We start from the raw sequence: 26,273 nt of genomic DNA on the forward strand, positions 1-26,273 counted from the left end.
ATTACAGTATCACAAACATATTTAGAATTTGACCTGACCTTGCAGTCTGAAATCAAGGGAACCTTCTGTTGGCCTGGACTCTTTTCAGGTCCATCTGTGAAAATGGCACTGTGCCACTGCTTACAAGGTGGGGTGCAAGATTCAACAGTGCACAGGAAGAAAACCCAGGGCAGGCAGCAGCCCCTGGAGCAGGAACTAGAGCTGTGCACAGCCAGGAGAAATCCCACCATAGACTTTTTTTTTTTTTCCCAATTAATATTAAGCAAAAAGCATCATTAAAAAAATGTGTGGAGTAGCAAGATGATTAAGGCACTTGAGAGCAGATATATGCATCTCTAGATCATGAGATCAAATCCTGTTCATATCAGTTACAGCTGGAAAAGGTGAAAATTGTAAAAACTCAATCTTATCCTCAGTCTTTTCGTACAATTTCGTGCAAAATATCCACTTTTTTCTGCCCTCATGTCTTCTTTTGCAGAGCTAAGAGAATACTGCTTAGAATGTTGTAAGACATTTTAGATAAGCAAAGATGGAATACATGCATGATCCAGCATTCTCTGAAGTCAGCTGGAAGCTTCTCAATGATTCCAGATATTTTGAATTAAGCCCTGGAGTAGCAGTTATACTGTGTATGAAAAACACATTAGACAAAAATCATTTATGTCGACATCTTTCAAATGGCTAAATACATGGTCAAGTTTACTCAGATTTGTGGCTTTGCACAGAAATTTTCAGGTTTAGGATTAGACAGGCATTTTTCAAGAGGCAAGCCCTGAAGCTATGAAAACCATTGCTCAGTGGGAAGTCTGTGTAGAACTCCTCACTCTCACTATGCTGTTACTGCCTGCTAAAAACGGTTTTTTACCACAGTTAATGGGAAAAGAGTAATTTTTCATAACTAAAGATTCCTTTTTGCTAGAGAAATCCAAGGAAGAGCACTGATCTCTGTTGCCTTGACAACATTTCCTGAAACACTGAAGCATTAAAGTATTCATTATGCCCAAGAAAGTTGCAATATCTATTTCATATTGGACATTTACCACATTTATTGTGTTGGCATGCACTCATCTATCATCTGTGAGCATTTGTCACAGAAAGCAATGTGCCAAATAATACATCACTAATATCTGAGCTGACTTAAATGCACATGGTATTTTTCCTGCATATTTCCATGGCTACTGAAAGTTGTTACACCTATGACCTAGAAAAAAAAATGAAGAGCATTCTTCCACGATTTGTGGATATTAGCAAAGTAAGTCCTGTCTTTCTCCTAATGCATTTTCTAACTGAGCAAAGGAATCACTTCTGCAGAGTGGCCTTGAATCTCAGTCTGAACCCAAACCTTGGCTTTTCTGATGGGTTCTGTTGAGGGTGCTCCAGGGGCTCAGCAGAGCTGCTTCTGAGATGAAGACTCTTAGGTGCACATGAGGAGTGGCTGTCTCTCTTGCTGGCTGTTCATTGTAGGAGACTGAGAAATCTGACTTTCTCAGAGGTGCTAAAGCCACACTGAGGGACAAAACAAGCAGGAGCTGCAAGTCTGAAATGCTGTAAAGAATCTCAGCTTCTCTTTAAATAAAAATAAATAAGTAAGTGAGATAGGTTTTTACAGGTAAAATAGACAGCACCAGCCTCTGTGAACCCAAAGCTAACTTTCAAGCTTTCATCTCCCTTCAGTATTTCCAACGACTGCCCTGGATGTAATAAGAATAAGCAGAAAATAAAGCCGCACCAAAAGGGCTTGCTGCTAATCATTTCTGATCCATTAGAGGGAAGTGTCTGTACACAATGTACCATATAATTCCCTTCAACCAGTTCTAATAGTTTCTTTGGATGAAGATGATGAGATAGCATCATCTACTTCTGCTTCTGACATAATGAATTATTTTATTGACAAATAAAATGAAATAGACTGATCACTATATTTACTACAGGAGTTTTGCTACAATCATTTTTATTAACAAATGCAAAATATGAAGCGTTTTGGGTTTTTTTCTAACTGCATGTTAGTAGGCATAATTTGGGCTGGACAGACATAACCTCTACCTAGACAATTCCTGCAAGAGTGCTACTTCACACCAAGAATATGGTTTCCTTCTCAAGGGGGAAACAGCAGAACAAGAGACAACCCACATGATATAAATCATCAAAAATCCCCAAATTTCCCAAAGATACATTGCCAAAGAAACCAAAGAGGGAAGACAGTAATCCTCCTGTGAGGATCTCAAGCTTCATCTAAATTAAAACTTCAGGTGAACTGAAAGGCTGTGGGTGATTTCCAGTAGAGGATAAGGAGATTGTTAATTGTCCTGCCTCAAACAGGTCTGCAGCCCTCTGTGAGCTGTGCCTTCCTGTGCTGTGAATTATCTCCTGTGGCTGCTTCCGATCTCATCTCCCTCATTAGCAGAGGATTTATGTCATGCTCTGACCCCATCCTTTACACGACCTCTGCTGCCCAAGGGGACACACACACGTGCTGACACATGGTTTTCCCATGCTAGCTTTTGACTTATTAGTTCCTTGAGTCATATTTCGAGGAAGTATTTAGCATTCCCTTTGGAGCTGTGCGTGTCTGGCAGTGAGGAGCCACCAAACAAGCCCACAGTTGTGATAAACTGCTCTGATTGTTGAACAGTAGCTGCTCATCTGTATCTTCCAGACTTTTCCAGCATCACTTAAAATACACAGAGTGTCTGAATATCTGTCCTGCACCTGCATTTCCAGATGATGCCTGGTGAGCTTTAATCATGGATTATCCAAGCTGCTAACACACACTGCAATTCAGTAAAGCCAGTGTCTGAATGGCCTCCCTGCCTACACAATGCTATTTTTTTTGGTGAAAATTTTTTACTATTAGGCCAGCCTATACCTTACAGAGAGCAGTCAGAGCAACACAACTTCTACAGGCCATTGAGGAGTTTGGTCTCAGTTATGTGCTAAGAACCACTGCTGCCCTCTGCTGCAGTATTTTGGGTTGTGTCTCTGATAACCAGTGAGAGCCACAAATATTCAAGTAAAATTTCAGAACTGTCTCATCTTCTGATAATAAACACCCATAGAAGAATAAGAACTATGAAGTGAGAAACTCACCTTGGGGCCAAAATAAGCACCAAAATGTTCTGGGATACAGAATGCTAGCTTAAATTATGAATGTTATGAATGTTATATTAGCTTAAATGATGAATCAATGTTAGCCTAAATTATGATGGACAGCCAAGTTCCAGGCCAATTGAACTAATCTTTCCTTAGTCTCAATTTATCCAGTTCTGATGGCATACAGCTCATGACCCCTCAAACACCTCGGTTTCTTCCTCACTGATGCTAGGAAGAGTAGCATGAGTGCAACCTTGCTATATTCACAGCTACTTCACAAAATGCTCCACACAGAAATCGTTTATTTCTTCCCAGCCCTCCACAGACTCCAGTAACCCTCTCTTTTGTCATTTTCATCTGAATAGGTTGCACTGCTTATAGGTGAGAGCAACTGTCACGTACACCTAAAACAATGTTAGAATTATTTTATGTTTCCCAATCTAACAAATCCAATTACTTCTCTCCTGCAGAGCCTCCTGCACAGCATTGCAACTGTGGTGTCTCCAATACACACAATGATAAATTGTAAAAACTCATCAGTAGAGAGGAATAGATAAGCAGATGGTGGCAGGCCAGAAGAAGAAAGCCAGAGACACAGCCTTCCTACTCAGGGGAAAACCCAGGCTGCTCTCAGTAATTATCTGTGCAGGTCTCCAAAGGAATCAGACACACATTTCAAAGGAGGCAGGCTGAGAGTCTGGTTAATGAAAGAACTGTGCATCCTTCCAAATGTTTACGGTGTCCACAAGAGCTCTGGGTCCCTCATGGTGACTGGTTCATATTCTGCATGCTGAGCCACAGAAACCTCCACAACTAAAACCACAATACCATCTTATGTCAATTCTTACAATAGGGCTGACACAGTCCTACATGTGCAGTAGATGGGACACAAAGAAGTGAACCTGTAACACACTCTCACTTGCAACTTCCAGCTGCTTTTATTTTTTGTGACACTTTCAGGTATATTCTCAGTTATTTGCTCAAAAACATACACTCCAGCTCCTGACCTGAGCCCAAGGCTTTGGTTCTTTCCACTGAGCAGTTTCCTACAGGGACAAGAGTTAAATTTTGTTTCTCATATCTCAATGACAAGGAAGGTCCTTTGTGTTTTGGCCCTTAAACAATTCAGTCATGGCACAGAGCAATCCAAGCACAGTTCAAGGATTCCAGCTCAAAGGGGACTTAGCAGAGCCATGACAGATGGAGGTTGGTGGTGACATCTCTAAAAAGATTTGACTGGTTTCAATGAGAACATTGAGGACTCCAAATAAGAGTCAGCAAAGGAGATTATTCAGATGGTTTCTGCCTTCTCATTTCTGAACACAATTTACCTCTCCAGCACATTTCTCCCTCTCACCTTCTCAGCATCATTCAGATCATGTGTAAATCTCATGTGGTAAATTCTGACACACGTATGGCTGCCAAAAGTGATTCCAGTACTTAAATTACTTCTGTAAATATATTAAATCTGTCAGAATAAGCAGTGTAATGTACTTTGCAGCTCATCATGAAGAGAGAAAAACAGAAACCACAGATCCATAGAAACTAGTGCAATTAATTCTGTATCACACACTTTTCCTGATGACTGCAAAACTAAAACACTGAAAATAATTCTGAAAATCAGCAACTTTGTTCTAGAATCAGCAGGAAGCCTTTCTATGAGAATTTTTGTGTTCTCTGCAGTTAGGTGAGGACATAATGGGTGGCTCAATTCTTCATAAACTCTAATTCACAAAACACCTACCTCTAGGACTTTCCCAGTGATGAACTGGTGACATGCTTCACACTTGACTCCAAAAAGAACTTGGTAGTCCTTTTCACAGTAAGGAGCACCATCTCTGAAAAAGTAAAATTCACAAATTACAAACCACTTCTTACTAAACAGGTTACAGCATGACTTACTCTCTTCATTTGTCTTCAGTTTGGAACTCCTACACACAGACCCAGGTAAGTGGGGAGAGTTCAAGGGAAACACTTTGTAGTACAAGAAACAAAAATAACATTCTCACTAAAGCCTCTTAGAATTATTCCTTAAATTTCCATCCATAGAAGGCATCCAGGACAAACTACTGAAGTAATCCTCCTTCTTTAGAGCAGACTCTCTGCACCTACAGGTGGTGCAGCTCCAGGGAATCAGTGCAGCTGTCTCTGGGGTTGAGAGGCAATCACAGTCTAGCACAAGCAGACAGTTTTTGTTCACTTCAGAAAAAAAAAAGCCTTTGGTAGGCTGCAAGGCTATAAGCAGATACTTTTAAGTGTAAGGTAATGTAGTATTTTGTGTGAACAAGGAACATACAGTAAAAGTGGAAACACCAGAAATGCCTAGGAGCATTTCTCAGGCACCAGATTGTTCTTGAGAAATTAGAGATGCTACTAATAAATAAAATATACACCCAAATGACAGGTTTGTGAAATGCATATTGTTTCATTGTTTTTTCTCTTTGCTATAGGCTTGAAGGGGGAAAAAGAAACTGTATCTTCATTTCTGCTCTTTTATCTTTTCCCTATTCTCTTCCTCTACACCTTCTTCCACTCAAACCCCTCTTCATTAGTTTCTTATATGGAGATGGGAAATACGATGTCAGGTCAATCACACCATCATATTTACTCTATTATTTAGCAATGGCAAGAAATGGACAAATTCCTACTTTTTTTCCTCAAAATCACATGTTGGAAAGCAAAATGACACAATGCTTTATCTGGTTACTACAGAAAACATGGACATCAATCCACCTAATTCTCTATGGGAATGTAGAATGATACATTTTTCAGATTGGTATTAAATATAGACTGGTGTCATCAAACATGAGCTTTCAGTTGCAGTTTGCAGCTCACTTTCCCAACTCAGCTCTCACTGGGAACAAAGACTTTGGTGTGTATGGAAAGGTGGTCAAAACAGGACTTCTAGATGTGAATTTTGCTGCAAGCTCTTCTCTGCCAGCAGCTAAACTGTGCCACGAGTTCAGCAGAGAAGCAGACAGAGGTTACTCACTTGCTGATGTATTCCCCAGTCAGGACCTTCCCACAGGCCTTGCACTTAAAGCACCCCAGGTGCCACTGCTTGTCCAGGGCTAGCAGTGCTTGTCCATTTTTGATGTCTCTTCCACAGCCAGCACAATCTGCAAACAAGCAAACAGATGCATTTGTTGTCAGCTCTTTGGTTCATTAACCTTAATGAACTGCCAGGCTGTCACAGCATTTGGTAGCCAAAGGGCTGAACTGCACAGCAGTGCAAAGGCACATCTTCCTTTCCTTAAACCCTCCCCAGGTCCTGCACAAAGACTCAGTCTTTCTCCTTACAGACATTCTCACTAGAAGAGGGAAGTAATTGTGTTTTTCGTGCTGTTCATGATTCAAAGAACACCTGGAAAGCTCTGTACAAACTCCAGATTCTGTCAGGAACAAGCTACCAAAAAGTCCTCACTGCAGAAAGCTCCTGTCTTCTACAGCAACCAGCGTCTGGTTTTGCTTTGGCAAGACCCTGAGAGCTTGCACGGAGCTGAGAGAGCAGGGCCAGGACTGTCCTGTCCCCGTTGGGTGGCAGCAGAGCCCCGCGTGTGGCACAGGGAGCCACAGGGACACCCCTGGCTCCAGGGACAGCCCTGGCACACACCTTGCTCCAGGGCACACACCTTCCTCCAGGAACAGCCTCCAGGGCACGGCTGACAGCCCCGTGACCTGCAGCGAGGATGTGTTGCTGTCCCCCCACAGCTATGGGAAGCTGAAGCTCTCCTGGTCTCTAACTGGCAAAAGGAGTCTGGCTCAGGAGTTCTGGTACTTTCCTGGTGCTCGCTTTTCACTGCAATCAGTCCTGGAGGACCCTGATGGCAGAAAGGGAAGCAGAAGCCAGGAGCACTGTGTCCCAGGGGGTGCCACAATAGCTCATGTTACATCAGAGATCTCTAGCTCAGCCCCAAGCGTCCATTCCTCTCCCTTCACACATAAAATACTCAAAGAGATTTCCTGTTAAGGGGCAGGCCAGCACACTGTAAGATGTGAAGAGACTGATGTGGCAGGCAGCACTGAGCTGCAAGGGTTGTGCTGCTGTGCCCAGCCTCAGGGGACAGAAGGACTGAGGGAGGGGAGGGCCTGGAGCCCAGTGAAGTGGAAAGGGAATGCCCATCAGCTGAGGCACTCATGGAAGCCACAGAGACAGCCTGGAACAAAAGATTTCCCAGATATTACTAACTTGGTGTTCCTTTGGTGAATGCCTGAAACATCAACAAATCCCAAGAAATGGAGACAAGCAGAAGTGAGCAATGTGAGCTGTTAAAGCCCAGGCAGCAGGGATACATCACCCTGTCTCCAACACTCAAGCTGACTGAGCAAGCACAGCCCAAAAACCTTCATCTCCTGATGGGTTTAAGGCCAGGCAACACCATGCCTTGCAAAAGGGCAAGTCCAAGTTTATTATCACAACTGATAATGAGAGCAGTCAGTCCTTCTGACTAAAGGGCATGACTTTGGATAATGGGCCAAGAGAACCCCAAATATGTGCTGCACATTCCTGCTATCCAGGAACCCACCACTGCATGTCCCTCTCCTATCAGCATTGCATTCTTCTTCTTCTCAAATCCCCTAAAAAAGGAGGGGAGGGGGACTAAGCACGGTGGTACCTTGTGACAAAATGGGAGTCACAGACTTTTGACACAACATGGACTTGAAAAGCAGCCCTGAGATGTCCTCATACCAGGACTTTGCTCTAGAGGACATATGTTACAAGCTGAAATGATGAAATGACAAGGAGTGGCACCATGTAATGCATCCCTCTGCTCTGCCATGACAGCTGAAGGCTCCATGCCAGGCTGGGATGACAGCAAAGGCTGGCACAGGTCACCAAGGGAGGGAGGCTCTGGAATTTCCAGCACAGGCAGAGGAAGGGACAAGCACGTGTCAGAGAGGCTTTGGCACGCTGATCTCGCCTTGCTTTGGGGAGGATACTGCATCACCTCTCGGGGTCCCTTCCAGCCCTCATTTCCTTCAGCTAAATCTGAAACCATGCAACATGGCTTGGGCTGTGAGAGCAAATGGGATCCTGTCCTCAGTCCCAGAGGGTGCTGGGCTGCAGTTTGATAACAGCCCCCACTTCTCAGCCCCCAGCACTCCTGCTTCATCCTGGTGTGCCAGCCTCCAGAGCCAACATGGGCCATGGCACCGTGGGATGCACTCCCTGAGATGTTTTCCCTCAAAAAATCTGCTGCATTTTCCATGCTGTTTTCATTTCTGTCTGGGAAACTTTTTTCATGAAACTGAAATTTCTCAGAAATGGAATCAATAAAAAGATTTTAAAAACACTTAATTTCCAAGGCAGTGGGAACAGAGGAACTGCCTTACACAAAAGGTCCACCTAGTCCAGCACCTTTATGGATGCAAAACCCAGATACCTGGGGGAAGCAGGGATCCATGAAGTACCTCTGCTTAATTGCTTCTTTGTAAGCCAAATCACAGTAAGTCTGAGCACCAGACTTAGTATTGTGCTCATGTTTAATACAGGGGTTGGCAACATCCTTTTATTATTCTATAGCACCAGTGACATCTACGCTCTTTCTGGGTTCCTTGAAGTGTTTTGCAAAAGGAAATTAACATCATTTCCATTCTGCTAATACAACTGACACACTGAATGTCTAGAAGCAAAGTAAACTAATAGCCCAGTACTGCTGTATTAGACTGAGATGGCTTTTAAATAAATCTGATTTTAATTCTGACAAAACTGTTGGATATATACATGAAAAGCTTGCAATTATCATTATCTCCTAAAATAGAAACTGAATAGGGCTGGGCTGGGCTAAGAAAAGACCATTTGTTCATCCAAATTCTACAAATAAAAGCCATTATGATCTCAGGCCTGCATGAGGCACATTTAAGCCCTTGGCTGAATGTCACCAGGGTATGCAGGCAGGATCTCAGTATCACATTAAGCACAATCTGTATCTGTCCAACCTATAACTAGCACATGCTGCAAATAAAAGGGCTGTGAGGTAAGAACAGTGGTCCACAACCATATGCCAGAGCAGACTGAAAACCTGACAATCCTTCCTGAATTTGTGTACAATGGTTCCCACCATGGTGCTCTCTGGCTTCCTACCTGGCTCTAACAGACTGCACCCCTTGAATCTGAGCTTTCTTGCATTTTCTTTTTGCCACATCACCTGGATTCATCCTCAGTGCCACTCCTTGCACATGACACATTCAGCAGTGCCAAGATAACAGGGAGGAGGAGGCGGACAGCGCAGTGTGCTGGTGAAACTGCAGAGAGAGCAGTACAGCTCCCATATGCACTTAGATATATGTCATATTTAACATGTCTGGGTACAAAACAAAATGCCAGGACAAAGGAACTGTGCTGTGGAGTCAGCCAGCCCAAAAGCATGGCAAAGTGGGGGGACAGGGCACACCACTATAATGTAATATATGATTTAGACCTTCACTGTGCCACCACCTTTAGCAGCCCCACTAAAAGACACAGGTCAGGCTGAGCTGCCGCCCATGACACCTTCTTGTAAAGATATGAGAAAATGTGTTTCCCTTTTTAGCATCTGCACCACCCCAGACATCCAGGAGTGAAGCATCCTGCACAGCAGGCCATTTGTCACTGTCTAAATTAAGCAGTGGATTTTCTGCCTTTGCCTCCCTCCCCTGCTCTCAGCCAATGGTGCACAGGTGAGCTCAGAGCTGATGCAGCTCTGGGATTAACCCTCAGCATACAGGGTAGGACTTTATTCACTCCCATGTGGATTGCTTTACAAATGTAACAGCAAATATGTCTTTATCCCACATTCTCTGCTCACCCCATATGATTTTTGAAGGAGAAACCATCTCTGTGTGCTTTTGCCCTAATAAAGAGGGATATGCAAAGTCATGTGAATGATTACACCAGCTCTGCTCCATGCAGGGTTAGGTCTGTGAACAAAGCTAATAGCAGTCTGATTTAATTAAGTCACCAAAGAGTTCATTTCAATCCTGATGGCCATCACATATCTAACAGATAAAGCCTGAAGCTGCCACAAACCCCACAGGTCACAGGTATTTTGTACTTTTATTACACTCTCTGTAACTATTTCCCCTCTTTATAAAACACTGATATGTGAGCTTTACAAAGACAGCACCAGCAGGCTTCTGTTCTGAAACAGGAAAAGCAGGGAAGAATTGGGGGGATTTTTGTTATTATTTTAACACTTAAACAATAAGTTTTCATTGGACTTACACAGAAATACATTGTCAAACATAGCTGGACCTAAAGAGGCAGTGATTTGCAAGTGATGAAAGAGGCAAATATGATCACTGGAGTCAAGGTCAAGAAATCTCTTAAGTATAAATAGCTCTTAGTCACCTTGAGAAACAACTTACATCCCAGTAATTCTTCTGTGGCAATTTGAAGGTTGTGCAATTACAATTTCTCATAGAGGTGGGGAGACCACAGTTTTTTCTCAGTCACCCTTTAACAACAGATCAGGCAACACCTTCTAAAGCCTTCCTTTAAAATTGAAAGGTTTGATGATGTCATGCAGGCTTTTCCAGATCTTCAAGATATTTCTGTCAAAGCTAAAAATACAAACTCACCATGTTCACAGCGTGACAAATGTTTTCAAAGTTTAAAGCACAACCATTTGGTCATTGAGGCTGTGATAAGTTCTGCAAGTCAGAGAAGGACATACAATATTGGGAATTTTACGTGCAGGATTTCAATCTGAGCATGTAACTCAGGAAATCTGCTGCCAAACCCCTTCTCTTTGCCACTGCAAGGATGGGAAATGTTTGTCAGAACAAATTCACTATTGCCCTTTTGCTGAAGGCAAAACAAACCCACATAAGCAGCCTTGTACTCTTGAAATCTAACAATAAGAGGCTGGGCTCATACAATGGAGGGAAATAAATTTCCCATGGGAAGTGCAGTATAGCTTTGACAGTTTATTATAAATGGCAAGTTGGGAAAAACTGATATTTCCAAAACAAGTAGTTAGAGAAAATAAAACTATTTGAGTTTATTAAATAGGGAAAGAAATCCCAATGGCATGAACTGGCATTCTTTGCTTGCAGCACAAGTCCCTGGAAGCATCTGAGTGCCCAACACTGACTTGTCTGTTTAAGAGACACGTTGTTGTACATCTTGGATGTATCATCAGACCAGTCACTCGTGCTGTCCCCCAGGGGCCAGGATGGGGCCCAGTCCTGTTTTATATCTTCATTTATGATCTAAATTGTACTGGGGTGGGTTTATGTTGGACATTTGGAAGAATTTCATCAGAGAAAGTGATTAGACACTGGAATGGACTGCCTGGGGAGGTGCTGGAGTTGCCATCCCTGGAGCTGATTAAGGAAAGCCGGGATGTGTCACTCAGTGTCACGGTCTGGCTGGCACAGTGGCACTGGGGCAAAAGCTGGACTCAATGATCTCAGAGATCTTTTCCACCCTAAATGATTCTGTGATTACTGCAAATTGCTGTTTCATCACCTGATTTGATTTGAAGTGATTCAGAAGGTTGAATGCTCCTCTCCACCCCCACTTGGGTCTGTATTGATTTAAGTGTTTAAGAGAGAAAGGCAATTCCTCATTTCCACATCTTTCTCCTCCTCATTCCCAAAGGAGACCAAACCAAATGACCTTCTGGCACATCAATCCAGCAAACTGTCCCTGAAAAAATCCTACCACCAAGTTAACCAATCCCAGCTTCAACCCAATCTTTCACACAGGTATCTGAACTGAGAATAAGAGGGTGGATGAAACGGGAGGAGGAAGAAGGAGCAAACATACACAATGAAAGAGAAGAGTTTTTAATTCTCCTATAAAAGAAAGATGAAGTTTTTGGGTTTGTTCCCATCCCAGCACCCCCAGAGCCCCACCTGTAAAACTACTCTAAAGGATAAACCAGGGCCAGGTACATATAAGCTGAGGTCAGTCTTTCATCCCATCATTTCTTTTACCACATTTCAGCACTCAGAATCCAGAGCCACAATTCCCACTCACGGTACCCCAAGGGAACTGCACCATTATCTCAGAGTTTCATTGTTTAATACCCAGTTCATGGACAGCACATTTTGTCTCTTCATTTGCAGACCATTTTGGATAATTTCCAACTTGGAAAACAAGCAATTTCAACAGGGTGCAAACTTCCCAAAAAAAAAGGAATGAAACTTACGACAACCTTTAGGAAGGTTTTTATGTCTGTATAACCTATGGCAAACTAAGGTCTAGCTAACAGCTAATTCCCTTTTCACATTCTTTTGAAGTGACCTCTGATTCCTGACTTGCTGCCTGGCAGGCTTTCTGACCATGACAATTCCCAGACACTCCAGTCCCTGGGGATCTCCCCCATAGTTGTGCTCTCCAAGCTAGTGATCCCTGCTCATGCAACACCCATTTACTGAGGAATTCCTTGCTCCTCCCCCAGAACTTCCTTAGGAATTAGCTCTCGAGTAGCACTCCTCCAGTACAACCCAAGGACATGGATGTGTTTGATTGCCAAGTTCAAGATGGGGTTACACACAGGCCAATAAGAACTGACACATATTTAGTACTGTCCAATTTACTGCAACACTAAAGCATCCAAAAGAAATGAGGAAACTGGATTGCAAACACCTTCCTGAAGAACAGGTGGTTTTTTTTGAAATGAATTTTCTGACAGAAAACCCATAAATCAGAAACTTCCTGCCCTGCCACAACTGAATATTTCAATACACTTGCTGCTCTATCTCTATCACCTGGGAGTCACATTTCTAACAAAGCTTCTATACCTCCAGAGAAGGATTGAACACAATTTATCAAGCAGCATTAAAATACCAGTCCTTATAAACTACAAAATAGCTCTGCAAATGGAGGCTACTTGAGTAATTCACCCATTTTTCTGAGTGAGGACATAAAGTGAAATAAAATTAATCCTAGAAAGTAATTCAAATTATGAAAATTCTTCAAAAACTGCAAGCATTCTTCAAAAGAATAAATCATCTTGAAACAATCATACAAATTGGCCAGTGTCATTAAAAGAATTGCATATTCTTAGGCACAATCTAATGGCTTTTGCCAGAAAGGAACTCTGCTTGGGTTTGCATAATTTCTTGAACTTTTATCATGTCATGAACGTTGATTTGCTTCTTTTATTCTTAAAAGGGGGGATGGGGTAAAATTTTAGACCCACTGTATGCTGTATTAAGTCATAAATGAAGCTGCCCTGCAAGGTTATTACAATCAAATTCAGACTAAAGAAATGGAGAATTAAATAGTGACATTTAAAAAATAAAGGATTTCATTTAAAATTTAAAGTTTTTAAAAAATCAAGAGTTAGAAGTGGGATCTGGAAACACAGGGAATAAACCTGCTTCCCTTTTCCTGTTTAAAATTGGGGTCTATAAAATGTCACACTTTCAAAATTTTTAAGGTCATGGAGATCCAAAGTAAATAGTTTCATAAGCTACAGACTCTTGAAAAATATAAATTCCAAAACTGAAATATATTTTAATTCATTTACGTTATTCATGTATCTAGCAAATTTCTGAAAGTAAAAAATATCCACAGATACTTTATGCATTCTAAATAAAATTTCAACTTTCATTCAAATAGAGTTTGACAACTCATTAGCAAAAATAGTTGTTAGGGAAAAATATAGATGTTAAATAATATGATGACTTTATGCAGAGCTATATTAGGTTAAGTAGATGTGTACAGATATGAAGTACCCTCATGTTTATCAATTAGTATTTTATAATTAAAAATCTAAATGTAATCCAAGGTTACAATCAGCCAGTCTAATCAAGGTTTCCTGGGTTATTGAACAAACCATGATCAAAATCAATGATTTAAATCAGTGTTTGAAATCAATCAACAGTGATGTCCATAGTATACTTTTATTCTATGGTAAACAGGAAAAAAAAAAGAGATATGGGACAATGTGTGCCCCTTCTGTCAGGTTCCCCAAACCCTCAACTGAATCTCCAGTAGCTAAACACAGGCTTGAATGCCACAGAGATATGGGAGTGCTTCTGCTGATGCAAACAGACAAGCCAAGAATTAAATGAAAAAAATTTTTGTGTTACAGCACATTAAAAATATTAAATGTTTAAGGCTCAAAAATTTAAAAAATTAAAATTTAAAAATGCATGCTCACAACCAAAACTGTTGAGCCGCTCTTAGTTCCCCAGGGAAATCACTGAAGTTGTGGATATTGTGGGTGAATATTCCTTACAGTGAGCTCAGTGTCTGACACAAAGCCCATGTCCACCTGTGCCAAGTACCCGTGTAGCTTTGACACAGTGTGAAACTGGAGAATATTTCCTAAGAATAAGCTCAAAATCATGTGCTGGATGTTGCTCAACACCTTTTAAAATCACTGCAGATATCTTGCTTAGCAACAGTCAGCCAAATTTCCCCTGCACTTTTAAATTCTCTATGGAATTGAAGGAGTTTTCAGAGAGCTCCAGGAAAAAATTATAAAGAACAAAATAATGAAAAATTAGTCAAATGTGGCTGAACAGTTACAAATCCAAGCTGCAGACCTTTCCAAAGAACTATGATTAAAAGGAATTTTGCATCCATTTTAGCTAATTTCTAATGGAGAAGTTTGTGATGCTTATACATCAGCTCTCTTGAATACTGGCAGCACTTATATTTTTATCTAATGAAAGGACAGTTATCTCCTGACTATAGGACTGCATTAAGAATTAAAGAGCCTTTAAAGGAGGGCTGCAAAGTAAATTTGCTTCTCCATTTTGATGCTCTGTTGTTTCAAATACAAGTTCATTTTCCTGCCACTTTATGAGCAGTGAGGCAAAAGATGACTCCTATTTTTTCCTTCCCATCTCCTCTTCCTCCAGCAGGTAGGATATGTTGGCTCTGCTTTACTTCAGTATTTCCAGAAGCTTGTTGGAAGTTTCATTTATTTACTGGGAACTTTACTGCCTGCATCTTTTTCAAAGAGATAAGGCTACGGAATAATTAGCAAAGACACCTTTTCCCCACAAGTCCATTAAGCATTATTATTTATATCACAATAGAGCAAAGATCCCCACTTGTGAGGCCAAATCCAACCCTGTAAGACTCTGTACTGATAGGCATGAAAGCATTTGTCCCAAAGAGCTGACATTCTTTGAGCCAGAACATAATGTGCAGAGCAGACAAGGACAAAGACACAAAACACGATGTGAAATCTCCACGTGGACGCCGGCTGCTCGGGGAACAGCTGCACCAGGATTATTCATGGAACACTCAGTTTGGAAACTCTGGTCCACCTCTTGGCTGCACTGTAATGCTCCTCACTCACAGGAGAGACTCTTACAAAGAAAGGGAAGTTGAAATATTTTCCCTCTGCTCCTTTCCAGACTGTATCACTGTGGTGGTGTTTGAGGGTCCCCAGGACAAGGGAAGAGATGAGAATCTTGACTCCCTGTTTCAGAAGGCTGATATGATATGATATTATATTTTATGAAAATTATATACTAAAACTACACTAAAGAAAGAGAAAGGAGACATCAGAAAGCTAGAAAGGAATGAATAATAAAATCTTGTGACTGACCATAGAGTCCGACACTGCTGGACCTGTGATTGGTCATCAAGTAAAAATAATCCACATGAGACCAATCAAAGATGCACCTGTTGGTAAGCAACCTCCAAACCACATTCCACAGCCATCAGATAGTTATTGTTTACATTTCTTTTCTGAGGCTTCTCAGGAGAAAAATCCTATAGAAAGGATTTTCATAAAAAATGTCAGTGACATATCACCACTGGCATTTATAGGACATGAGTTTCTATTTCACTGAAAAGAAAAAATGGTGAAAGTCTTTGTCACTATTTTGAAGGATGAATTTTTCAAAATGAAAACTCCTGTTAGGTGATTGGAATGCTTCATTTTCTTTTGGATAGGGAGGTTTGTCCCAGAAAAAACGCTTTTCACTTGAAGTACAATTTCTTAGTTAGTTCATGTACATCACTAAAATGATCCAACCTTCCAGCAAAAAGATAATCAGGTATAACTAAAACTTCCAGACCAGCACCCAGATAATGAACCAACAGAGAAAGGGCTCAACCTCAGGTAGAAAATGACACAACATTCTTATTGCTTTATTGTGGGAATAGTGAATTTCCCAAGGAAAAAAAACCTCAGCTTTAGGAAGAGGGACTAAACTAACATTCAAAGACCTGTGTAGTCTCTTCTGGATTCCAAAGATGATGCCTGGGCCAGAAGAGTGCTGGCTCCAGCTCCACAGCCTGCTGGCACCACCCCCTGTGCCTGTCCCCAGTGAGGGGATCTCTGTACAGCTGCTCTGCTCGCAGCTGGACTTCTCACAACACCTCACGTGCATCCTGGAAAAAATGCAAGCCAGCGTGGTACTTTTTAAAAATTAAGGTCTGACTAACATGGACACTTTTATTTTCAAAGTCTGCATCAGTTCATTTACCAGCTGCCTTGGGGAGAATTCACTGATAAAGGCCCTAAAGGAAGGCATTTTATGCAACTGCACAGTCGCAGTTTTGCCCAAAATTTAGAAAGAACAGGTGCCTGCACAACTGATTTTCTGGAGAGACAATGTGGACCTTAAACACAGTGTGTTACCATGCAGCCAGAACACAACAGAGAGTAGAAAGAACTAAAGACAGTACAAATCAGGCAATCATGATACTGAATACAGAACCTGGCACTGCTAAAACATAAATAGCAATTACTGGGATATATTATTGCATTACTCCTTTATTGGGCCCCAAAGAAAAAAATTTCATGTCTTTGACAGATCTTGAAAGCCCTGAACTATCCAAGGCATCAACACCTCACTTCTAGTCAGTGTTATCTACTTGTCCCCTGTTTCTGTGCTGCTCTACATCTGTCCCAGTCACTTTGCTTTAGAGTTCACATGCCATTTATCAAGCTGTCATATGAAATAAAACAATAACAAAAGCAAACACCACTCATTTCATTTGTCTGCAAAGTGATTACAGGTATTTGTTATTGGATTTCCTGCTGAATGAATGAAGATCCCAAAGTTAGTGCACTGTGTATTTCTAGCAGTAGCCAAGGAATAGGATTGATTAAATTATAAATTATGATTACTCTACCACATTTGAATTTTAAAAATTTAGAATAAAAATAGAGTCACTGAATTGGTTCTTCAAGAAAATAGCTGTAATTTCAGGTGACACATGTGGAGTTAAAGAAATATCTTACTAATATAAATAAGGAAATGAGTACTATGGACCCAACTAATACTAAAATACTAAAAAAAAATAAAATTAATTATTTAGTATTTTCCCATCTGATTTGCACTGCTGTGCACTACAATAGAGTGTAACAATAGTCAGGTTCATGTTATTCAAGATGTTAACCCCTGTACTCAGACACATTTGATTTTCCTTGAAATCATCCAAGCAAAGCTGTCAGTAAGTTTTCATTTGTGTGAAGTAATAGACACTGGAAAATGGCATGTCAGCATTAATGCAGACATTCTAGGATAGAAGGCTTCCTTTCACATTACACCAAGCAATCAAACCTGATATATTTGCAGTTTACTGAATTCCCTCAAACTTTCCTTGTTTTAAGGAAAGTCTCCTCTAGTGATCTACTTGAAAGTAATCACAGGAAGCTGACAGCAGTATAGGATATGAAATAGATGCATAGTGTGAATCAGAGAGTCTCCTAAAAAAATTTTTATTTTAAATAAATCCTTTCAAAAATGGCAAAGCATTTGAAAAAAACCAACATTATGTGTGTATTAGCCAGCAAGAGAAACCTGGAAGTAATCTGAAATCCTTTACACTAATTAATATTAATTCTTTGGTACCAGCAAGATACTTTTCTGTATCAAAGTCAACTTTTGCACAAAGTTAAAGCAGCCACTGATAAATCTTTGAAGACAGAGAATGCTTCATTGATTTTTTAAAAATTGATAAGTTCTGAACGTATAACATAAGCTGTTCTCATTTTTATTTGTCTGTTTGGAGAGTTTTGCAATAGAACAACCTGAAACTCTATACTACACATTTCTGCAAGTTTATAAAAGAACAAGATGCACCATGGCAGGTGCCTACAGATTTCAAAGTAGTGCACTCTAAGCTGTTGAGAGCAGGATTTCTCTTGCTGTGGGTACTGACAAACCAGTTTGTCAGCAGGACACAATTATGATTAACAACCCAAATAAATCTCATCACAAGTCACACAAAATGTCATTTTATAATCCTTGATACCTATGGTGTCAGTGTGGAAGCCAAGAAGCAATTCCAGTAGAGAGCATGGCTGTGGGGAAGTCAGTATCCAGCTCTGTGCCTTGCTAAGTATCAGACAAGGTTAACCTGACATTTTTTAGGGCCATTCTGGCACCTGGAGTCAGGCATGCGGCAAGTGCCACTCTGCTGGACAGGTGTGCCACCTTTGGAGAGCAAGATCCAGATTCTTCCATGCTCTGGCATGCTTACAAAAAGAATAGCAGTACTGTCCAAGGTCCCTGTGCCTTGCAGTTCCTTGCCAATTTTGCCTCCTAAATATCAATTTCCACATCATTCCTCTGTCTCAGAAGGATTCTCTGGGTGCCTGAAGTCCCTCATAAATTTTTATGTTGCTTTTTAAGTCTTGTAAGCCATTTTGCAGGTTCCTAAATTCCTCCTTAAATGATTAGGCCTGCGCATTTTCAGTTGCAAATCTACAATTATAGCAGAAAAGCATTACTTCCCAGACAGAGAGGCACAATAACAAAAAAAGTCTCTCATTTTCCCTTTGTCTAAGGGTTTGATTGCATGTTCTCAGGCAAATCAGATATCCTGAGGTTCACTTGACTCATCCACGGAGCACAAACATTATCCATCTTTGTCTTTCCATAGCACTTTATAATCCCAGGATCTCAAAGCCAAGTACCAGGAGAAAACACACAGTTTCTCCCTGAAGGAAAACCACCCAGTGTCACAAGGAAAGCTGCAGCCATTTTGATTTACAAAACTACACTGGGTGAGTGCTGAGTACAATCCAGCAGTCAGAGAAAGAAACCCCCAAAGATTCACAAAAATTAACTACCAGAGGCAGAGATTAATATCAGTAATTTACAAATTACCTTTTAAAAGTGTTAAAACCCAACAGCAAGCCAGCTTAACTTGCCTCCCAAACTTTCTTTATTCTCTATCTTTCCCTTTAATTTGCTTCCTGTGTCTTTTATAATGGTTTCCTGACGTTCTGATCACAGTATCATTGTGGCATCAGTCTTCTGGAAGCATAATCCTGGAGATACTCCTTTTAAAGGATAATTTAATTGAATTCTTAAATAGGAGAAGAAAATTAATTTCCTCTGACTTCATCCTCTTCTGAATACTTAAACTTGCACAATTATACATTAAAGAAATAGACTTTGAAACCTCAGGATTTATCACTTAGATACTTTTCTGGTGCCCGTCAAAGCAAAATTTAACAAAAAATCATTTTAAAAATCCAGTCACTGGGGAAAAGTCATTTTTTCACATTGAGATGTCTAAGTGTCTCTTCCCATCCGTAGTAACAGCCACTTAATGAAGAGAAAAAAAAAGACACAGAAATTCCCAGAGATAGTTCCCTTTCCTAAAAGCGAATAAAAATAAAAACACCAAAAGATTGCATTATGTTAGTTCCAATCAAATGTTGATGAGCCTGGAAAAGTGAGAAGTTTCAGGAATGAGATGGCAACTTACTGCTGGAGGCAGACAGTTCTCTGGGGCTGGAGGACATCGGCTGAGCACACATCTGACACAGACAGTCCCTTCCATTAAAGGTAACTCGATCTCCTGGTGGAAATGGACGCCTGGAAAGTTCAAGAGAAAAATGTATTTTTGCAAAGGTTATGCCAGAGATTTTCCTCTGTTCCCCATGCCTTGAGTTTTCTGCCTTCCTCCAGCGCAATCAATATTTTACAGAAACTCAGGCCAAATAGTTTCTGCAATGTGGCCTTGGCAAAGGCAGGCACTGGAAGAAATCCAATCCATGGATGCAAGCAGAGCAGAGGTTAGACTTGCTTTATATTTTCATTTTAAAAAGATTATCAAACATATTTTATCTGAATAGTAGAGACAGTGAAATCTGCTAAGACACAACACCTACATTTATGATGGTCTCAGCGTGATGTTGTGGGTAGCAAATGATACAGAAGAGAACTCAAAGAATCAGAACTGTTCTTGAGGTTGGTGAAGGAATGTGGAGCTAGTCACTCATAAATGTTAAGAATGTGAGTTAGGCAGAAGTTGACATTGCTGTTAACTCTTATTTGGTGCTTAAATCAGAGGATGAACAACATTCAATAACTCCAAATCTTTAATAAGGAGTGTTAACAGCTGAGTGCAGACCCCCACCTCACTCCAAAACTGCTTAGCAAATCTACTGCTGATTTCAACAAAACAAAATGCTACAGGCGTGGCTTCCTTTCCACTGCCATCTCAAAGTGGGCCAAAAATAAATCAGCAGCAATACTGAATTTCATTAGTCTATTTCAAAGACTCATCTTTTGTTCATTCAACATAAGGAGATTGATGCAAATCAATGTACAGAAAACTGATGTCATGTTTCCCACTGTCCCTGGGAAATAAAACTGCAACGTATACATGATATGATTATCAAAATGCAGGAAACTCACACTCTATTTAAAACAGAAAACAATCAAAATTCTTTCAATAGAGAAAGGCTTGAAAAATGTACCAGGCTAAAGGACAAAGTACTTCAACTACTTATCAGAGATAGGAGTTTAAAATGCCACCTTTCTCTGATCCACAGAGCCTTAGCTAACTCCTTCCTTGCAGAACTGAAGACTGGCTCTCTTACTGGGGACAAGAAAGAGTATTTGAGAAGAGGGGGAATCCCAGCAGTCCCAAAGCCACATGCTCTTACGCTGGACTGTCCTCAGAGCTCAAATGCAGCATCCAGAATTTTGCTGCATTTCGTTTCTCCCACCAAGCTGGGCTGATCACCTGAACTCACACCATTATCTCAGTGTGTAAGCCTGACACTTAATTCTTTCAGAAATGAGAGTAACTTTCTGAGAACAGGGAACTACATGTCATACAAAAGCCATGTCCCCCATATAAATGAGTGGCATTTTCAAGACTTGTCAAGTCAGATCCACAGCAGATCTTCCATAACAAAATAAATGCGTTCTCAAGAGAAACCTGTCTTGACACTTGCGTCTGATGGCAACACCTTTCCTTGTGTTTTCCTTGAACTGAGTTCCTGCCATGTTGTTTGAAGGGATGACTTACTTGCAGACAGTGCACGCAAAGCAGCTTGGATGGTAAGTTTTCCCCAGAGCTGTTACCACTTCACCCTCCACAAACTCCCCGCAGCCATTGCAGCGGGTGCCGTACATGCGCTGGTAGTCCAAGGTGCACAGATATTCTCCATTCTTTATAAAAAAGCCTCCTTGTGCCAGGTCACAGCCACACACTGGAATCAAAAAACACAAACCACACAGATTAGAACAATATCACTGCTAAGGATGTTAGCTGCTCAATTGTATCAGTAAAGGGTGAAGAGCCAGTCAAGGATTTCTGTGACTTGGCAGTTTTTCCACTGTAAAATGCCTATTCACTCAAACCAGAACACATCACAACCAGGTGCCTGCTTTGCTTTGAGAAAATATTCAGAGTCCTGCATTGGCATTTCTGGTCAACACAGAGACAGAAAGCAATCCTATCTCTAACAGCCAAACCCCATGAAGAGAAAGTGCCATGGGAGATTGGATTTCACGCTGTGCCTTTAGCTTAGATTGAACAAAGAACTCAAACCTACCTATTTAGTGTTCTCCTGTATCACCAAAAATTTATACCCAGCTCCTCCCAGGCACTTTGGTTTCTGGTACACCTCCTGTTCCTCTGTATATTGCTGTATCTGTGTAATTCAGTAAAAGAAACCACTCTTCACAGAAATCTAATATGTTAACTTAACTCTGCAAGGAATTCCGTCTCATCTCCCTTCATCAGATTCAAGTATCTTCAGATCAAATATCAGAAATATTCAATATCAGGGATTCTGAGTATTAAGGAAAAATAAATAAGCAGTACACTAGGTCCTTGCAGTTACACAGTCCTAGAATAATTAAAATATGAAACACAGAAAGATTATCAGGGGGACTGGGTTCAATTTCCTCTTTCTGCCACAAGTCCCAAGCACAATATTGTATCCAACATTCATCCTCAGTGCTGTTATAATGGGCTAGTATCTTACTAGCTACCTGCCTTGAAAATTAAAATTGCAAGGCATTTGGGGCAGGGATTGCAAATTTCCTTTGTCTGTTGCCGAGCCCTGGAGGTCTAATGACTGCTACTGTAACAATAATTAATAGAACAACAATAAACAGAACTAAAATGCAGCTTAGAAGGAAAGCAGTATTAGGACCAGCATTTTTCCGGTTTCACATTTCTGCATAGACAGTGATAATATTCCATGTGCAAACAAATTACATTTCATGGTGGCATTACATCCACAAGCAGCCGAAACTCAATTATCAGTGACTGAGGAGAATTACAAAGAACTACTGTTAAGGCTCTGTTAAAATGCTGCAAAAGGTTCCAAGTTGGTTTTTTAGGTAAACATCCAGAAAAAAAAAATTCAGTCCTTCTTTTTCTTCTACTGATCTCCACTTTGTTTAAAATATTATTTTCAAATTAACAGCAAAATATCCTGTTAGGCAGAATGTACATGTAACCTCTACACCACAATTTCCTACTGGAGGTCCGGTGGAAAACCTACTTACAATAAGTTTGCTTCTCTAAGTTACTTTGGGCAGATCCTTACCATTAAATCATGTAGAAATGGAGAATTCTGCTTTAATGTTTAAAAGATGCTTTAGAAGCTGCTAAATTTCATTATGTGCTACGGAGTACTCATGTGTCTGTATGATTATTTAAATTGTAGTTTGTAATTTACCTTTAACATCCAAGTATATGTATTTTTCAGCCTCAAGCTGAAGGTGCTCAGTGTGCAGCTGGGTCTGCCTCAGGAGCTGCATGTATGAACTCTCTGGCTCTTTGGGATGATCCCCAGTTCTACCAAAGAGTCTTTTTGAAGAACTCATTTGGCCCCCTTTATCTGTCTAGGCAAGGCTCTAATAAGCTGGGATGATCAAAAGTAACTTTCAATACCACCTCTGTTCTAGCTGCTTCTGAAAATCGAGCTTCAGCATCATGAAGAGGTGGCAGATCATTGTTTGCAAAAACTACTGCAGAACTGGAAGGAAAGGGTCCATGCACTCACAGTTATTAGGCTCTAACCCCAGGGATTCAAGCCTGTCAATGAAAATGGGGGCTAAATATTTCCCAAGTCTTTTACAGACAGCAATTGCTATTGTTAGATAGAATCTCATTCTACTGCCCTTTTTCTTATGAAGTCTTCTTTCTACCCAATCTCTAACTCATTCTGCAGATAACTCAGAATGTCTGAGTTGAATGCTCCCACCCTGGCCAGCCATGGATTCAGGCCCAAGCAGAGGTGCTCATGATGGGAGCCCCCAGCAGATTCATCGTCTCTGGCATACACACAGCAGGAGACACACACCGATCTGCAGGAATTACAAACAAGCCCTGGCTACCCCACATTACAAGGGATTTTTGCAGTCAATTTAGCACATGTGTCCCTATCACTAATCACAGCTTTAAGCTACATGGGAAAAACAAGGGTCACCCAGACTGTTAACAGCCATGGTTGGGAAAATGTGATTCCAGCCGGCTGCTTTCACTTTGAGTCAGAGATCAAATCAGAAAGGACAAACATGGCTGTAGCACACTCCATGTACAGTGCGGTGTGTAACAGGGAGGGGATCTGAACAGCTCTTTTTTCTTCTTTTTGTGATTGTGCAGGAGTCCTGGCTCTGCCAATGTATCCCTCAATCTGACACATACTGCCTTAGCACACCTATTTATGGCCACTATAGAAAAACCACAAAAAAGAAGGGAGGAATTGCAATTGTCTTTTATTGAAAAGAAAGCCCATATGCCCACCACCGTTCATGCCTCGAGCAGCAGAGGCAGTGAAGAGAAATCAGCTGTGAACTCTACATATGTACAGTTCATTCTGATGGTGTGACCTATGCAACTGCTGTGGTACACGTAGCATGTCATCAAAGAAAAATTTATACCTAAATGATCGCAGTTAACGGTAAACATGAAACTTTTTTTCCTATACTGATGGGAAAAATGAAATTACTTTGTGGAGCTAATAGTGATGCACAAATCATGTTTGAGAAGGCAAAAAGCAAAAGGAATTCTGTAAACATCCATCACACAAAAATAGTTCTACAGAAGAAAAACATTTCCCCGAGATCCCTCCTGCTCAGTATGATGGGAGAAATTCTGTTTTTCATGACCAAAACCCTCCTTCTGAAACAGGAGACTTTGGGGAGCATTTCTGTTCCCTAAGGTACCACAAGCATAGAGACAAAAAAAAGGCAGCATTTTTCTTTAAATGAAAGAAGAAACCATTATCTTCAAAAGCTCTTGGAGGAACTCAGCCTTCCTCTCAGAGTTTGCATATCAAAGAATTCCATATTCCAAACAAACCATCCTGCCTTTCTTTTGGATGGAATAAGCTGGAATACAGTTCTACCTCCCACTGTAAGGAAAACACCCACCCACCAGCTTTTTCTGTCTTCAGCTACTCTCTGGAGCTCCTGTTTTGCATCCTTGGAGCACAAAAAAAGCGTGGAGATACTGCCAGGGCTGCTGTCAGCTCCCAAAGCCACAGGGTCTGTCTGGGCTGGTCAAGAGCAATCCAGCTGCCTGTGGATCCAGGGACCTGGACCACTCTTAAGGTGAGTCACTTCCAAGTTTTAATGGTGATGATAAAAATGAAGAGAAGAGAGTTTTTCAAAGAGAACAAAAGCAGGATTTGATCCTCCTGAGCATTATTTAGGATCTCCATAGCCTTACTGTCTGGGAGAGTTGAACTCCACGTTGATGTTAAGTAAAAATTGTTTCAGCACTGAAAGAAAAAACCACACAGGAGAGTCTGCGAATCTGGGCACTCAGTCTGCAGAAATGAATGCTATTCATTAAGAAAATTCTAATGATCTGCTTTGTTACTGTGCATTAAATAAGGTGCAAATTCAATTTCCTGTTGAGATTTTATTTCCTTCTTGTATTTTTCAGCTTCATGGAATAATGGTGCTGTTTTCAAGCAGGGAAATAGTCATACAACAGTTATTCTTAGGACATAATGGATCTCTTGTTTGAAGGTAGAAAGGAATTTGGAAATGTTTCAGTTTATCACCTACATAAAAAAAAAATACACAGGGAAAATCTGTTTCTTTTTTTTCACGTAAGAGTTTAACAAATCCCATATTGATGAAAGCAAGGTTCAAGTTCTTATTAGAGTTTAAAGTTTCTGCATTTCAAACGAACCAGGTCTCCTTCTGCCTTTTACACCTCTTACCAACACTTTTCTTGATGGCATTATTCATTTAAAGAATGAATATACATCCAAGCATCATCAGAAAAGCACACAGAAACAGTAAATCTCAGAAGCTGTGCTGCAGCACTACCCTGGCAGGGAGATTGCAAGGCACCAGTAAGAAATTCATCCAGCAGTTTGCAAAAGCTGTAACAGAGATCCCAGTGACCATTTGTCACACTCCTGTCACTGGAGATTTTTTTCTGTCATACACTGATGAGAGATGCATTTTGATTGAAGCTATTTGATGTACAGCATTCCCAGTGCTTCTGGAATCTCTTCTCATTTCAGCAGACTGACACAAGAAACTTGCTGGGAAGTCAAAGTACATGAACATGGAACAAATACAGGTGACCTTAAAATCTGCTTTTATGATGCTTGGCATTGGGTAGAGAAAAGGTTTAGCAGCTAAAACACCTCCTGAGCAAAAGACAAGATTGTATTTCTCCCTTCTTCTCCTAAACTGGTCTGAGCTCCCCCTTGGGAAGCATCCTGTAGCCTCCAGTCAGGCCTTTCTCCTCTTCCCATGGAAATCCCTGATGCTCCACCTCAGCTATCCTGCCTGCACCACTCCTGAGTGCTGCTGTCACCGTGTCACAAGTAGCTCTCAGTGGGGCACCTGATTGAAACCCCTGGGCATTCAATGCAAGCATTCACTCAGCTGAAACCAAAAGTGAATTCTGAGTCTCAGATGAGCACAGTTTTAACGTGATCAACTTCCCAATCAATGGCATGACCCTGCCTTCAGTCCTCCAGCACTGGAGACACAAATAATGCTGCACTGGGAGTTGTCCCTGTCTGCACCTGACTTGCACA

General features: G+C 40.9%; 1 protein-coding gene across 10 annotated transcripts in view; it reads right to left on the reverse strand.

Annotated features, from left to right (window-relative positions):
• The window catches only part of ABLIM1 (actin binding LIM protein 1), a 189,426-nt gene that overhangs the window by 66,446 nt on the left and 96,707 nt on the right, over window positions 1–26,273 (reverse strand). For all 10 annotated transcript variants that reach the window (XM_030950798.1, XM_030950800.1, XM_030950807.1 and 7 more), the window contains exons 3-6: window positions 21,275–21,458; window positions 19,721–19,830; window positions 6,083–6,209; window positions 4,835–4,928 (exon numbers count right to left, since the gene is read on the reverse strand). In XM_030950798.1, coding sequence (XP_030806658.1) covers window positions 4,835–4,928; window positions 6,083–6,209; window positions 19,721–19,830; window positions 21,275–21,458 — 515 coding nt within the window. The remainder of the gene's footprint in view (window positions 1–4,834; window positions 4,929–6,082; window positions 6,210–19,720; window positions 19,831–21,274; window positions 21,459–26,273) is intronic.

Source organism: Camarhynchus parvulus, chromosome 6 (genome assembly GCF_901933205.1).
Source record: "Camarhynchus parvulus chromosome 6, STF_HiC, whole genome shotgun sequence".
Taxonomy (NCBI): domain Eukaryota; kingdom Metazoa; phylum Chordata; class Aves; order Passeriformes; family Thraupidae; genus Camarhynchus; species Camarhynchus parvulus.